Source organism: Gymnoscopelus microlampas, assembly GCF_963454915.1.
Source record: "Gymnoscopelus microlampas genome assembly, chromosome: 21".
Lineage (NCBI taxonomy): Eukaryota > Metazoa > Chordata > Actinopteri > Myctophiformes > Myctophidae > Gymnoscopelus > Gymnoscopelus microlampas.
The window spans coordinates 27,181,662-27,197,825 of record NC_139958.1 but is presented as its reverse complement, the minus strand read 5'-3'; the positions used below and the strand labels follow the sequence as shown (position 1 = coordinate 27,197,825).

At 41.8% G+C, this 16,164-nt stretch overlaps 1 protein-coding gene across 1 annotated transcript in view; it reads left to right on the top strand.

Moving 5' to 3' along the window:
• LOC311037885 (transmembrane protein 132C) overlaps positions 1-16,164 on the top strand; it is a gene marked incomplete at both ends in the record, with an annotated part of 185,402 nt that overhangs the window by 45,338 nt on the left and 123,900 nt on the right. Inside the window, one exon of the mRNA XM_084047177.1 lies at positions 1,719-2,655. Within this exon, the coding sequence (XP_083903303.1) occupies positions 1,719-2,655 (937 nt within the window). The remainder of the gene's footprint in view (positions 1-1,718; positions 2,656-16,164) is intronic.

The following is a 16,164-nucleotide window of genomic DNA, read 5'->3' as shown; positions in this document are numbered from 1 at the left end:
CCTCTCATAGGGAATGCATTGAGAGCTGCAGTTCGTTGTTCTAACGGACCTCGAGTAGCGGTGCTATCTCAAAAGTGGGCGTGAATTTGTAGGCCTTCCGTTTCCGCCCGTGTGTCTCTATACGCGTCAGAATGAGTTCAGACCATTATTGGTTGGGTAACTTGTCAATCAAGAGCGGGGGGGCGGGGAATGAATGCTATTGGTTGTGTAGCGTGTCAATCAAATCATCCCGCCCCTCCTAGAGAATAGCCTACTTTATCGTCAATTTTATAATAAATAGAACCATAATTTAGCAAAACGCATATCCTGATGATTGAAAGGAGACTTTAAACTAGCGACTGGAAGCATATAGAATTTATGACAATTTTTATTACAGTAAGAAAATCGAGTCTAAAGTTTGTCAAAAAACCCATTCACTTGCGCTAAAATAAATTCTTTCTGAACCCACAGGTCGGCGCAGGGTAAAACAGCGCCACTCTGGCCATTTTGTCGGCCTCATCGTAAATATCTCAGCCTTGCCCCTTGGGTCGAAGGCATGGCGAGAGAGTATGTTTTACCCTCCGTCCGTCCGTGTGTGTGTCCGTCCGTCCGTCCTGTCCGTGTGTTACCAGCTAATCTCAGGCACCGTTGGCCCGGTCGCTGCCAAACTGTGCACACACACTCCCTGGATGCCAATTCAGAACCTCCGCCTCAAAATTTTCACATGGGCCTGTTATAGCGCCACCTGGAGGCCGATTTGTGCAAAACCCATTTTTTTACATTACTCCTACAGTTTTTAACCAAACGTCATGCAAATCGGTACACAGTATCTCTATAGTCATGTGATCAACACGGATCTGTCCAATTTCCCATATTCCATCCTCATTGCCTAGGTTGCCTTCCAAAATTTGCAGGATTGGTCCGTTTTGAACAAAATGCCTCAAATCATGAACGCAGTGTGCGATTTCCGTGAAATTTCACAAACACATTCCCACTAGGCCAAGGAAGAAATGCCACCCTTTTTTACATTGGCCTGTTATAGCGCCACCAGCAGGTCTAATTTTGCAAAACACATTTTTGGAATAAAATGCCTCAAATCATGAATGCAGTGTCCGATTGCCGTGAACGACCTATAAATGAATGGCAGCCTTTTCACATTAGCCTATTATAGCGCCATCAGGAGGCCACAATAACGTGCCTGACCTGGCGGAGACCTGTGCTCCGAGGAGCACTTTTTCTAGTTCCATCTCTGTTAGTTCCAGGCTTGAAAACATAAATAGACTTGAATATAACTAAAAAGAATAAGAGGGCAGCTGCAACAAAAAACAGACTAAAGGCCCTTTCAGATGGGGAGCTTTTGACGCATCTAGTAATACATTTTCAGAGAGAGGCAGGCGATTAGTTGGGACGCGCAGAGAAGTTGAAGGGCGGAGAGGCAAGCGAGCGCAGTCCCGTGAAATTCTCGCGCTCGTGCTCATTTCATGCTGGATTGTGGCCAGCTTTTTTCCCACGCTACTCGACTTAGACTGGTATTGGCCTCTAAAGAGTACTTTATGGAGCATTATACCAAAAGTCCCAAAAAAATCATTGAAGGTATTTTCAACAGAAATGTAACATCTCTCTCTCTCTCTCTCTCTCTCTCTCTCTCTCTCTCTCTCTCTCCCTCTCTCCTCTCTCTCTCTCTCTCTCTCTCTCTCTCTCTCTCTCTCTCTCTCTCTCTCTCTCTCTCTCCCTCTCAGTTTCATCAGTGGATGGCAGGGTGATCCTAGAAGGTCTGCAGAGGTATGGTCCCATGCCCATCTACCTACCTGTCAGCTACCAGATCATCAATGCTGAGTCTGCCTTCTTCCTGCAGGAGGCCAACCAAGACCTGATGAGGAACTCCAGCCTACAGGCCCGCACAGAGTCCTTTTTCATTCACCAGGCACGTCAGATGCCCTTTGTTAATGCCAGCTATGGGCCCCTATCTGTCCAGCAGCCTTTACCTCTAGACCTTTTACAGACCTCGCCAGGGCCCTTCAATGTGCCATCCTTTACGTCGCCACCATCGCCATCCTCTGGGTCGTCGCCTTCATCATCTCTCTTTACATTCAACTGGAAGGTCCATACCTACATCATCAGCGAGAGGGTCCACCCCAGCTGGCCCAAGGTCCAGGTGTTGTTCTATGTTGCGGGAAGGGATTGGGATGATTACAGTGCCATCCACAAGCTGCCCTGTGTCAGGATGTTTGCCTTTCATGAGACACAGGAAGTGCGCGGTACATGCAGACTAAAAGGTGAACTGGGGCTATGCGTGGCTGAACTGGAGCCCCTGGCCAGCTGGTTCAGCCCCCCCACTGTGAGACCGGGCAGGCAGAGGGTGTCCGAGCAGGCCCAGGGTACTCCCGTGGAGCTATACTACATGGTGCAATCTTCGGAAAACGAGGACTGCAATTCAGAGGACTCACGAAAGGGTAGCTCCATACACACTGAGCAGCAGGGGCCCATGGGCTATTTTGCAGGGCCTACACCCATGCAGCGTATTGGGAGTGTGAGGCTTTTCCAGCCACTGTCAGAGCTGAGACTGGACAACAACTTTGTGGTGATGGTCCCTTCCAAACCCATCCGGCAAAGAGAGACCATCTCAACATTTCTGTCTCTTTCTGCTCTTACTTCTGTGCAGATTTTCACTCTCAGGTGAGTATCTATACTTAGGACAACAGAGGGATAGAATCCTTATCCTTCAGTGTTTGTTTACCAGCTTTACTAGTAGGGCTGTCACTGTCTTGACATTTTAGTTGAAGATTAATTGTCATGCAAATAATTGTGATGAATGTTTTAATTGTGTATTTGGCATTGAATATTGGAACGTATAAAAATAAATATTTTTTTTTGTTTGCCAAACAAAAATTGTGGGCCGGATATGACATATAACTTCAGCAAGAGCTATCGCCTTTTATGTCCCTCCCCCAATAGTATGGTGATTTCACGTTATATTGGACATAAAAGTGGAACAGCTATACTTTGTAATAAGGATTTCCTATCTGCAAAATATATCCTAGAGTGAACTTGAATTGTCACTACAACACTTCATTAATCAGAATGGTTTTTTGAACAGTTTTTTCCAACTATAATCCTCTGTTTAAACATTGCCATCAGTCTGTAGTTTGAGATCAGTGGAAAAAGTTTTTTTTTTTTACTGAAAAGACGGACTGACCAAATGAGATCTTGTACATTGGAACAAGACACTAATACCATAACTAAATAGATAAATAGATTAGTTAAGGTATATCTCTAAATGTTGGAAAAGCATCAGGCTTAATAACCAAGAACACTGACTGCAGAGTGTTTACATAACAATCCTATTTGCAATGACAACATTGCTGACCTGCAGCAATGGGATGTGCTAGAATATAATTAGGGGAATTTTAATACAGCCTAAATTATCAAACGTATTCGTGCAAATAAGAGAAAGAAAAGTCCTGAGGTAACAGCACAAGAGCTACTGTAGCCAAGAAGCAAAACATTGCCACATCCAACACACAGTATCATAACGTAACGAACATTTAGATAAACGTCAAACATTAGTTACTTGGAACGTTATTGTTAAGTAGACCTAATTTACAGTAACCAGTAAGACTCCCTAATCGGGAGATAAGCGACCGTAGGTCACATGTATACAGAAGAGGGCTGTAACGGCGATTGGTTCCTAGTTGTGTGGGCAATGGATAGTTCCTTGGAATTTTGTGACAATTGCACATTATTATTGCAATATATACAACTACTACTTCATTTACGATTATCAGTAATTTGTGGGCACTCATTTCCCAATAGAGAAATTTGTGTGCAATGCTTTGGGAGTGTACCGATCGGCTAGTTTAGCTAAGAATACAAGTGTACCTTGAGATTTGCCCCTTGGTGTGCCTTGTCATGAAAAGTTTGAAAAACACTGCAATAGTTAAAATAACAAAATAATCTGCCTCAGTCTATCTAATGCAGTGCAATAGTTGTATTTTCTATCTTTTATCAAGTAATGTTTTGCGGGTTTGTTTAGTGACAATGATGGTTTAAGTTAAAGCTGCTTTTACTTAGTGACTAAATACTCATTTGTTTGCCATTTGTTCAGTGGTGCTGTGAAACAATTCATCACAGTGGCACGTTTTATGATGTAGTTGTTCTACTCTACTCTATAAATAAGTTGTTTGTGACTGGGATTTACAAGTTAGACAGGTAGAGATAGATGTTGAGATTATGGCCATTTCACAAAACAAACTTTGTTTGTTATACTTATTAAGGAGAAACGGTATTTAATGGCTTCAACTGTCAGAAGCCCTCTTCCCAGCTGCATCTATGACAACATGGAGAGCTATTCCTATTTTGACTTGATAGTATGCCCTATTATGTATTGTATTGTTAATGAAGAAGTTTTTCTCATGTTCAAAATTGGCTAGCTGGGAGATTTTAATTTTAATTGTGGCAGTCCCACATCAGCACAGATACAGTTGTATTGATTCATTCAGCCCTGAGCATTAATTTGAATGAGACAAAGTGACTGAGATGTCATCATGTTGTCTCATGCGAAAGAAGATGTAAGGAATCTGTATTTTCTGCTTGGCTACCTTTTATGCATGAGATCTAAATCACAGCATATGAAACAGTTAGCAGCCTCAAAGTAGGGCTGTGACAGAGAGTCTTGGCAATTTGTCGACCATGGGTGAGCAGGAAATCTGCCAAAAGACCTCATTGGTTTTTCACTCACTCCAGTGATGATGAACTCCCATAAAATGTTTGTATTTGATGTGTGTGTTTATCGCATTTGACAGTTTTTGTGTAAATTGTACCTTTTTACGGCAATATTTCAATTTTTGGCTTTTTGTAAATGCATTTGTCCGCATTAACTTAAAATTCAACCAAAATACCTAATCAGCAACCAAACGATTAAACCTAAAAGTGATTAAGAATCACAAGCAGCGTCCACACTGATGTTTGATCTCCTGTTAAAACTGCTGTTGACCTCATAATAAGACCATTTAAAGACCCTTTACGGGTGGTTATAACCACTTGATTTCAACTATTTACAGTAGCTGAATCCCAGTGGCTGGTGTTTGTCTAAAATTCAACCAAAATACCTAATCAGCAACCAAACGATTAAACCTAAAAGTGATTAAGAATCACAAGCAGCGTCCACACTGATGTTTGATCTCCTGTTAAAACTGCTGTTGACCTCATAATAAGACCATTTAAAGACCCTTTACGGGTGGTTATAACCGCTTGATTTCAACTATTTACAGTACCTGAATCCCAGTGGCTGGTGTTTGTCAGTACTAAGTATTGTGTGTGCGTGCGTGCGTGCGTGCGTGCGTGCGTGTGTGCGTGCGTGAGAGAGAGAGAAAGAGAAAGAAAGTGCCATGTTCTCTTCCTTTCTTTTCTATAATGTTTCAAGTGCTCTCTTTTGATCTCTATCTCTGTGCATAGCCTGTAAGTCTACATTTATTAATGTATGGTGTGTGTGTGTGTGTGTGTGTGTGTGTGTGTGTGTGTGTGTGTGTGTGTGTGTGTGTGTGTGTGTGTGTGTGTGTGTGTGTGTGTGTGTGTGTGTGTGTGTGTGTGTGTGTAGTGTGTACCCATGCATCTAAGTACAGCTTAGCTTATAAGATGCTCTTGGGGTTTGCTAGTCTCCTGGTGGCAGAGGCATCATTATCTATTTATGTTCCCTGGAGTAACCCCCCTTCTCCATCTTACTATGTCTCCCTCCTCCTCCTCTTCCTTTCCTCCACCATAGTCTTAACTTGAGAAAAAAGGCTAGTGAAAATCTCTCTGGACAGCCTTTCCTTTTACACATGCTTCTGTTCTGTCACCTGTGATCTGTGCTGAATGTACTTCCTGTGTGTTTAGTTTCTCCCCAACTACATCTTTTCCAGCATAGTTATGTGCTCTTTTCTTGCAACGCAAAGCTAGACCATAATCAGTTCCTTCTCTTAACAACTGCAGTGGTGGGCACACGTTTGCAAAAATCCAGATAGCTTAATCACAAATAATTGCTTGTTATATCCATATTATTTTTTTATCCAAGCCGAAATTGCTGATGAATAACAGGCAACAGATACTTCAAGACTTGTGAGATGTGATTGTTTTGAAAGGGTAGTAGATCATTTTGATATCTTAATTTCGGTAAACGAAAAAAGCTTTGCATATCTAGAATACGATATGTCAGTACACTAAGCAAAGTGCAGCATGTCATTGGTTTGTTGCTATGACGATTGGGTGTCAGCTTTGTAAACAGGTGACAAAGTAGGAACTACATTTCTCCTCACAACCCGTTCTCACTCCCAAGGCGTCACATTTTGCCGCTCTGTCAGTAGCCCTGAAACGTCAAGTTTTGACGGGACGCCATGGTGACGTCGCATGTTGACAAAACTATGCCTAAACCTAACCTAACCTAAAAACTATGCGGAGAGAGAGAAAAGAAAAGTCTTACCCGCGGTGGGATTCGACCACGGGAGGTTAAGGTACTACTAGTGTGTGTGACAAAAAAATGACAGAGCGGCAATAACTGACACCTATCTGTGAGAATGTGTTGCTTCTCAATGATCATGCAGCCAGGCTAAAACCAATACAATTAAATGGAATATAATTATATTAGGTCTCTGTCTAAATCTAAAAGAAATGGAAGCTAATGTGATGTAATCATTGAAATGCAATTACAAGGTTTTAATTTCAGCCAGTGGATATATATGCAGGCATGTGCGCATTTGTGCAGACATCTACACATGGGCCTGAATGTAGATAGACCATATATATTTTTAATCCCGAGGGAAATTCAGTAGAATATATACATATCAAACTACTGCTTCTTGCATGCACGTACAGACAGATACATGCTGTACTGTAGGCATGGAACAGTGCAGAAACAGAAACCATAGACTAAAAAAGACTGGATCCAATAACAGCATGGCTTCATGTGGATCTTGGCCTTCATGTGGCATGTTATGATGTATCAGTATCTGTGACACATGACTATTTGGACAAGGGTTTCAGCATGATTTGACTACTATTTACTTACTCTTAATAGACTGGCTCTGAAAGAAGCCAGCTGATGACGTCATCCATGCCCAAATTTGGTCTTAATATGATACTTTTTTCCCCACTCAACTTTTGTTCACATGTGAACAAATATTGGTGAGAATTGGGATTCATTATAGAAAGTGATTACAAAATAATTATAATTAAATAAGCAAAAAAGTATAGAACATACTATGTGAACATATGGCCTAGAAGGAAGGCCATATGGAAATAAGGAAGTTCATTACAATACCCCCCCCCCCCCCCCCCCCCCCCCCCCCCCCCGCCTACACACACACACACACACACACGCACACGCACACGCACGCGCACGCGCACGCACACGCACACGCACACGCACACACACACTCACGCTGGGCAAGACCTAGCCGGTTGAGTGTCTAAACAGAAGCACCGGAATTTGGCGGAAGTACCGTCCAAGGAAATGACGTTGACTCTTTACAAATCTGTTTACATTCTCCGTGAATGAAACAAGTGTTGTGATTGGTCGAAAAATATCGTTTCCCGGGGGAATTATGTACAAACGGAAGTCCCGTCCCTATAGACACTCTCTGCTTAAGGTCGTGACCAAGCTTTTCTCTTCGCAGAGGAGTAAGGCTGGGAACGAGGCTAACACACACTGCAGTTTCCTTTAGCAGACAGTACACATGTTGATTATTGTTGGAATAATATCTTCAGTCATGTCACAAAGCACTTCAGCACCACGTGTCAAAAATGATCAAAAAGAAAGAAACAAGACAACTCAATGGCAAGAGCATTAGTATATTTACATACAGAAATTAATCTTCAGCACAAAATCAATGGATACAAATTAGGCAAGGTCCAGTCAAGGTCCTTTCCCCAATATCCGTCTTTCAATTCAAAAGGGCAATGAATAAAAACTGAGTCAATAACCTAAAACCCTGTTGTCCCTAATGTTCCTTTTTGGGATCTAGTGGTGGTCGGTTGTACGCAGCACCTTCATGATCCAATTCACAAGCTTTCCATTTCTATTACCATATCATATCTATTCACGTTGGGAAACGTGAACTTGACAGTGTTAACAATCAACTCCTTTAGGTCCTGTGGAAGCTCACACTACCCTGGAAGTTCTGGAACCATCCGAATTTATAGTCAAACACCAAGCCCAGTATTTCTCATCAGGTGTGACATACAGAAACAATAATATCATAACGATGTCCAATCCTTGTTGTCATCCATTGTATGTAAATATCTGGATACTTAGGAATAGCAAAAGATTGCTGACTGTCCGATGAGGCTAAAGAAGTAGGTGTTGTTGGTGCCAGGCTTTAACCACTTAAACCCCATATAATGTATTTAGTTGAGTGGGGTCCCCCTCGGGTCTGCACCTGGCCCCATCTTTTATTCCCTCTTCACGAATCTCTTTGCCCCTCTCTCTCTCTACTCCAGCTGTATCTCTCTCCTCCAGGTGGTGCTATCAATAGCTTTTTCATATCTTCTCTCATGGCTGCCAACTCAGCTTTGTGACTGTCGTTCAGGGTTGCAATCTTTTCCTATAACTGCGCTTCCTCTTCCGTTCTCATGGCCAATGAGAAAGACAAATAGCTTTCTCTGTTGATTGCGTTGTGTGGATGCATCCTAGAGGATCTTATCTTGGCAGCTTGAATTATGAATTGAAAATGGTTAGTCCATGTGATTTGACATTATTTATCTGGATTAAAAGCAAACGCAGTATTATCTAATTAAACTCACCGCTCTTTTTCACCAAGTGCTTAGCTGGTGGGTTTGTCCCTTTTGCCCCTCTGATGCATGCTCTGTTTCTATAAAATATCTTCAGGCATTTTACCAGTTTCCCTTATTTCACCTTCACCCGCTCACTGGAATGGATTGTTCTCCTTGTTCCCCAAGTTAGCTCAGATTTAGAACTGCTTTTATGCCTCTCACACATAGAATAATGGTAAAATATTATCACCATTTCATAATTTATAAACTGCAGTTTCAACATTGTTCGGTAAACAAGTGCACACACGTGTTAAGTAAAATGATACATTTATATAGTGCCTTTTATTGTGCACTACATTGACCCATTCACACACTGACTGTAGAATGGGCTTGCTTAGGTGTCTTGCTCAAGGACACTTCGACACTAAGCCAGGAGTAGCCAGGGATCGAACTGGGAACCTTCGGAATCCCAAGAAGCCGCTCCTGAGCCGCTGCCACCCCATATGTGAGATTCTTGTCTCAAAGGGCTTTACTTGCCCACATTGAACAAAGGAACAAAACGACATACAAAAGATGTTCATTATGAAGATTGTCAAGTCACTTCTTGAATCCTACTCCTGCAGGCCTAGTTGTGAGGTTACTTATTTTAAATGCATACAAATGGAGAAAATATTATTACTGCAAAAGTCACTCGATAAGTGTTTACATCATTATTTATGAAATGAATCACTTAATCACTTTGTTTATTCATACTGTAGGTGAACCTCCACACAGCATACAGTATATGTATAGTACATACATACTGTACTGTAGGAATCAACATATCCTTTGACAGCTGGGAATAGTTAAAATGACTTCCGTATAACTCCAGACTTTTAAACTAAATGTGAAATTGATCAAAATGTAGCGACTGCATGGCATTTTTCTAGCTTAAAACTACAGTATTTGTGTTGGACTGTATAGTGAAATACAGATTGTCTCGAGTCAAGTCATATTGTCCATTTAGCACTCTCAGGACTATCACTAGTAGTCAGTCAGCATCACTTCACAATGCTTTGTGATGCTATGTTAAACATCACTCAAACCCCAAAGGGAGTGATGGTGAATTGGCCTAATTGGAGACCCCCCCCCACAGGGCCCACACGCACACGCACACGCGCACGCACACACACACACACACACACACACACACACACACACACACACACACACACACACACACACACACACACACACACACACACACACACACACACACACACACAGGGATTCATGGCTTTGTGGCATGCCAACAAAATTCATAGCATGTTTGTCATGCTAACACTGGAATGAGCATTATCCTGCTCCTTGTCTCATTAGCCATGGAGAGTATGGTATAACAGGTTGGAACGGGGCTATCCAGTTACTCATTCAACATGCAAATGAAAACACCATTTCATCCTGAACAAATTAACAGCCGTTTCAAAAGATAAATAGCCCCAGCTGTATTGTAATTTTCACTAAACAATTCTACGTGTTTTCATACGGTAGATCCCCTAGGGGCAGTATTGCTGATGAATGCAAATGAACTACTAATATCTGGCAGTGTGCTAAGGTGTGTGTATATATATTATAGTGTTCATACGGCACTCGCACTTCTTTTATTGGTCCCAGCTTTATTAGTTGAACGTGTCAGCTTCACAGTCAGGCCATGAAAACTGTGGATTTCATTCAAGGGCTGCATGGCTAGAAGATTTACAATATGTCATGTTGCTATTGTAGTACAATTCTCACTGTGAGATAAGGAATTGCGCCACTGTGTCAAGGTTTTTGCCATATCCTTTCATTTGATTGCAATCTAAAGGAGAAACAAATTGTCTTGCACAAGGTGAAATCCTAACAGTTGACCATTTTGGGCCAATTTGCACAAATTTACAAAATGATTGTACAGATTTTGTGACTGCTAAACCCGCACAAATAAAACTAAAACTAGAAAAAGTGCTCCTCGGAGCACAGGTCTCCGCCAGGTCAGGTACGTTATTGTGGCCTCCTGGTGGCGCTATAATAGGCCAATGTGAAAAGGGTGTCATTTCTTCTTAGGCTTTTTACGGCATTGAGACACTGCATTCATGATTTGAGGCATTTGTTCCAAAAATGTGTTTTGCTAAGATTAGACCTGCTGGTGGCACTATAACAGGCCAATGTGAAAAGGGTGGCATTTCTTCCTCTGCCTAGTGGGAATGTGCGTGTGAAATTTCACGGAAATCGCACACTGTGTTCATGATTTGAGACATTTTGTTAAAAACGGACCAATCCTGCACACTTTGGCCAACCTTAGCCAATGAGGATGGAATATGGAAAATCGGACAGATCCGTGTTGATCACATGACTATAGAGATACTGTGTACCGATTTGCATGACGTTTGGATAAAATCTGTAGGAGTAAATGGATTTTGCACAAATCGGCCTCCTGGTGGCGCTATAACAGGGCTATGTGAAAAATTTGGGGCAAAGGTTCTGAATTGGCATCCAGGGAGTGTGTGTGTACAGTTTCGGAGCGAGCAGGCCAATGGTGCCGGAGATTAGCTGGTCACAGACAGATGGACGGACGGACGGACAGACAGGGGGTAAAACATACTCTCTCGCCATGACTTACGGACTGGCGGAGACAATAAGACACAAAGGGTGTAATGCACCCCTAATGGCACTGCCAAGCCTGCTGCTCGTTTCCCTCAGGGGGCCAGGCGCGGGAAAAAAACGGGTGACCCCATAACGTTTTTCTCACGTGTACTGGTTTCTCACTGTAACTCCACACGATTAAGGCAATTGGAAAATACACTATTTTACTTCTCATTGTGTTCATACAGAATTCAAAACACTAAACACAGTTGTCATAGTGTAGATGCAATTCTCATTCCTCTTTGACATTCCAGTCAAAACCGACTTGTTTTTTTCCCCTCATCTGGCTATGCACATTTTCCATTTGCATTGACACAGTTGTTAATTTGGTAAATCATTGCATGCAAAATACTATGTACAATGAGCATTGTGTTTCTACAAAAGATAAGGCCAGCATGATTGGTTATTGGAGTGAGTAATTTCCACACAATTGAAGCGTAATGGAGAACACATGCTGTCAATTCCATCTCACAAGTGTAAATTGTGAACACAATACTGACAAATACATGTCAGGTGTCACTTGGGACAGTGCAAGAGGTGTTCCAATGCATGATGGTGGTGCAGAAGAAAGAGGGTTATATTACAGATAAGCAGGGAGGAGAGAATGAATGGCCAATGAGAGTCAAGTAGCACTTAGCTGAAGCGTTTGTTCCCAGATGGGTGATTGGTTGAGCAGCAGTGAAAATAAATAAAACTAGAAAAAGTGCTCCTCGGAGCACAGGTAGCCTGGTCAGGTACGTTATTCTGGCCTCCTGGTGGCGCTATAATAGGCCAATGTGAAAAGGGTGCCATTTATTCTTAGGTCTTTCACGGCAATCAGACACTGCTTGAGGCATTTTGTTCCAAAAATGTGTTTTGCTAAATTAGACCTGCTGGTGGCGCTATAACAGGACAATGTGAAAAGGGTGGCATTTCCTCCTCAGGCTAGTGGGAATGTACGTGTGAAATTTCACGGAAATAGCAAGCTGCGTGCATAGTTTGAGGCTTTTTGTTCAAAACGGACCAATCCTGCACACTTTGGAAGCCAACCATAGGCAATGAGGATAGAATATGGGAAATCGGACAGATCCGTGTTATTCACATGACTATAGAGATACTGTGTACCGATTTGCATGACGTTTGGATAAAATATGTAGGAGTAATGTAAAAAAATGGGTTTTGCACAAATCGGCCTACTGGTGGCGCTATAACAGGCCCATGTGAGGCAGAGGTTCTGAATTGGCATCCAGGGAGAGTGTGTGCACAGTTTCGGAGCGACCGGGCCAACGGTGCCGGAGATTAGCTGCTAACACACAGACAGGACGGACACACGGACGGACGGACGGAGGGTAAAACATACTCTCTCGCCATGCCTTTCGGCCTGGCGGAGACAAGAAATAAAAAACAACCATACTACTGTATATATTGTGTGTCCAGGATCTTGTATTTTTTTACTATTTCTTTTACATTGACAGCAACTCTACTTAAACAATCTGTCCAGTTTTGATGCAAATACTTTGCATTTTGAGTGTCAGGGTTACACAATGATCAGAAGGTGCTATCCTAATATACAATAGAGTCGCGCGCATGCGTGGCTGTCTGCGTCTCCAAGCTGGGCCAACATGACTTTCTATTGGCTTTGAAATAAGATTCTGCTAACTTTGTAGGATTTAAAATGTGATCAGTCAAGATAGTGTAGTAATTTAAAGCAGGTTGATGATAATGTGTGTTCAACACACAACAACATACAGTATATGTCTGTTCACCTGTTTGTTCAGTGTGAAGTGCTCCTTTAACGTGTTTCAGTTCTAACAGGCTTGTGTCTTGTGTTTGATTATAGTCCGCAGGTTGAAATATCAGCAGGAGAAAAGGTTGGAATAAAGATTCGCATTAGCATTATCTTGGCTGCACTCTTCTATGATTCAGTTCCTGGTAAAGGTCACCCCGAGATACAGGCATGTTTCTGGTTCCCATTTCCATACCTATCTGTATGGTTTATCTCCCATTTTATGTTGTCTAACCTTTCTCTTTCCCTCCTTTCTACCTCTCTCTGTCTTTACCTCTTTCTTGCACTCTTCTCTTGTCCATTTGTTGGCCCTTCCCCGAGAGGTCAATATTTATTTTTAGCCGTGACCATGCTATAAAAGGATGAATTCACATACGTGACAGTCTGCGGACAACAGCGGAGGCCCTGTGTGCCTGGCACAGCAGTGGTGGAAAAAGTACTCACATTTTTTACTTAAGTAAAAGTATCAATACTGCAATATAGAAATACTCTGTTACAAGTAAAAGTCTGGAATTCAAAATGTACTTGTGTAACAATCGCCCTTTTACTTTGAAGGGAAAATGAATAACTAAAAGGAAAAAACAACAGGATCAGCAGGTGTTCACTTAGTTACTTTATATTTAAGCCACAATTATAATAGTTGACAAATCAAATACTGAGTAAATTATACACTGTGGGCTTTTAAATTCACTTCTATCCCTACCTCTGTCCCTAATACACACACAAGAAATAAACACACAAATCAACAATCAATACTTATTTCTCCAGCCCCTCCCAACCCAAACAATTCCCAGATCCTTTGATCCCTTAAATCACAGATTTAACGCAAACAATAAACAAAATCACAACAAGGTACTGCAGTCAGACAATACTCGCTTTACACAACAATAACAAACAGTCCCACGTTCCGGGCCGAACGGTTTCTTCACACGCGGTCCCGAGAAAGTCTATTATGTCTTTGATCCAAAACGAAACGCAACGTCTCCTCCGCACGAAGTGGCCGAAATAATATATATAAAGTTCGGGGTACCCCTGTCATTTGTAATCCAAAATAACTGGACGCTTGGTTTTATCTCACCGGCCGCGGCTCCTCCCGTCTCCAAACACCGACCGGCGTTTCATTCATAAAACCTAGGGTTTTGTGAACCCTATACAGTACTTAGTTGACTGGAGTGCCCCAGGGCTCTATACTTGGTCCGCTAGTATTTCCCTCTACACCGAATCTCCTCGCCAGAATTAGCCGATCTACAAGCTTAACACGTTGTGAGCTTTTAGATCTGCTATTTGTGTCGAATCTTCGCCCCAGAATAGGGATGCTAGAGTTCAAGTGATTAAACGCGCCTAGAGTTGAAATTGTACGTGTGCATTGTGCCATCATGTCTGTCGTGGCAGCAGTTACCACAGTGGATTCATTGATGCTACTTATGTAGTGTGCCCTGTTCATATTTTCAGAATCATGCCCGCCATGGAGACTATTGTTTGTTTTTACTTTGTATATTGTCTTGTAATGCTCACAGTTGAAACTACAGATCACAGTTAAGTGGGTGAATTCATGTTACAGTTTATGCATGAGGTCTTATGGGTATTATATGGTATTTGGTTGTTTGAGATTTGTTAGAAATATCTGTTTGAACTGTTGTTAGCTTAGTATGGAGCCTAATATGCTATATTGTTGCTGTCGGGCAGAAACCTCATATCTACATATTTCAACACTTTCATAATGTCCTACTTCGGCATATAACAGTGTCGCGCAAAAGTATATATATTTTTCCGATGTACACGCTCACGATGCGTCGCATTGTGGCATGTTGGGAGCTTATACAGTATCTGCTATTTTCACTGCTAATCTCTTTTAAAAGTTTTCTTTTACTAATGAAAAGTTTATTATTATTATTATTATTTATAGCTTGTGACTATTTGACTAAATAGTTATAACTATATTGGGTCCAATGGAACACCTGACAGTGACAATATTGTATGTGCATATCCAGGGGCTGCCAGAGTTCTTAAATGACCAATACAATGTAGTGCCTCAATCCAACCTTGACAATATATTTGTTTCAAATAGGCTATAGGCTGGGTGTGCTTGTGATAGCTTATCTATTGATTATAGATATTATTTTATCTCATAGATTTGCAGTCTTTACCTGTGCGACTGCCAGTCTCTATGAAAATTGCTTGGGAATTTGAAACATTAATGTTGGAGTCAATTATAAACCGCATACTCTTGATCCGTGAGCCAGCGAACACCATAATACCAGACAGTAAGTGACATTGCGCTGTCAACATCCTGCCACTGTTCTATAAATTTGCATTTCAAACTAAATAATGAGCAATCCAAGAGAGTTATTTCCTCTTAGGCAGGCACAGAACAGCGGCATCAGCTGACTGTGTCAACTGTAGTTTTTGCATTTTTGTTCCCGCGCAACTTTTTACGGGGAAGTGACGCAACACAATGCGATCTGATCAGTCACCGTTCATCACCGTTAGTTCTTGGAAGTCAACTTGGTGTGTCAGCGCCTTTAAGCCACTCTGTCGGTCGGTCGGTCGGTTGGTTGGTATGTCTTTCGTTCGATCTTTTAAGCACAGACTGAGATCTGGTCACAGCTTAATATCAAATGATGTGCTTGTTCATTTGATGAGACTTGTCTTGCCACTGATTAGCTGCTATCCCTGTATACTAAACAAACTTATCTCTCATCCCAGACCTCTCTACTGTTCTCCTTCTTATCTATTTTGTTTTTTTTAATTCATTGGTAAGAAACAGTATTATGTACAGTGTTAAACATCTACCATTTCATGTACAGTACCAGAGTTGGCTTATACCGGTAACTAATCTTCGTCTGCAGTCCCTTCAGCACGTGACAATTAAAACATACAGTAATAGCACAGTAACAAACAGTGTGAAGCAAAAACACAGAGGACAAATAACACAAAGTTGAACACAGTACACACAAACCCACAGCAGTCTCTCTGTCTCACTTGTCTCCCTCCCTTTGCTCCAATGAACCTGCCCA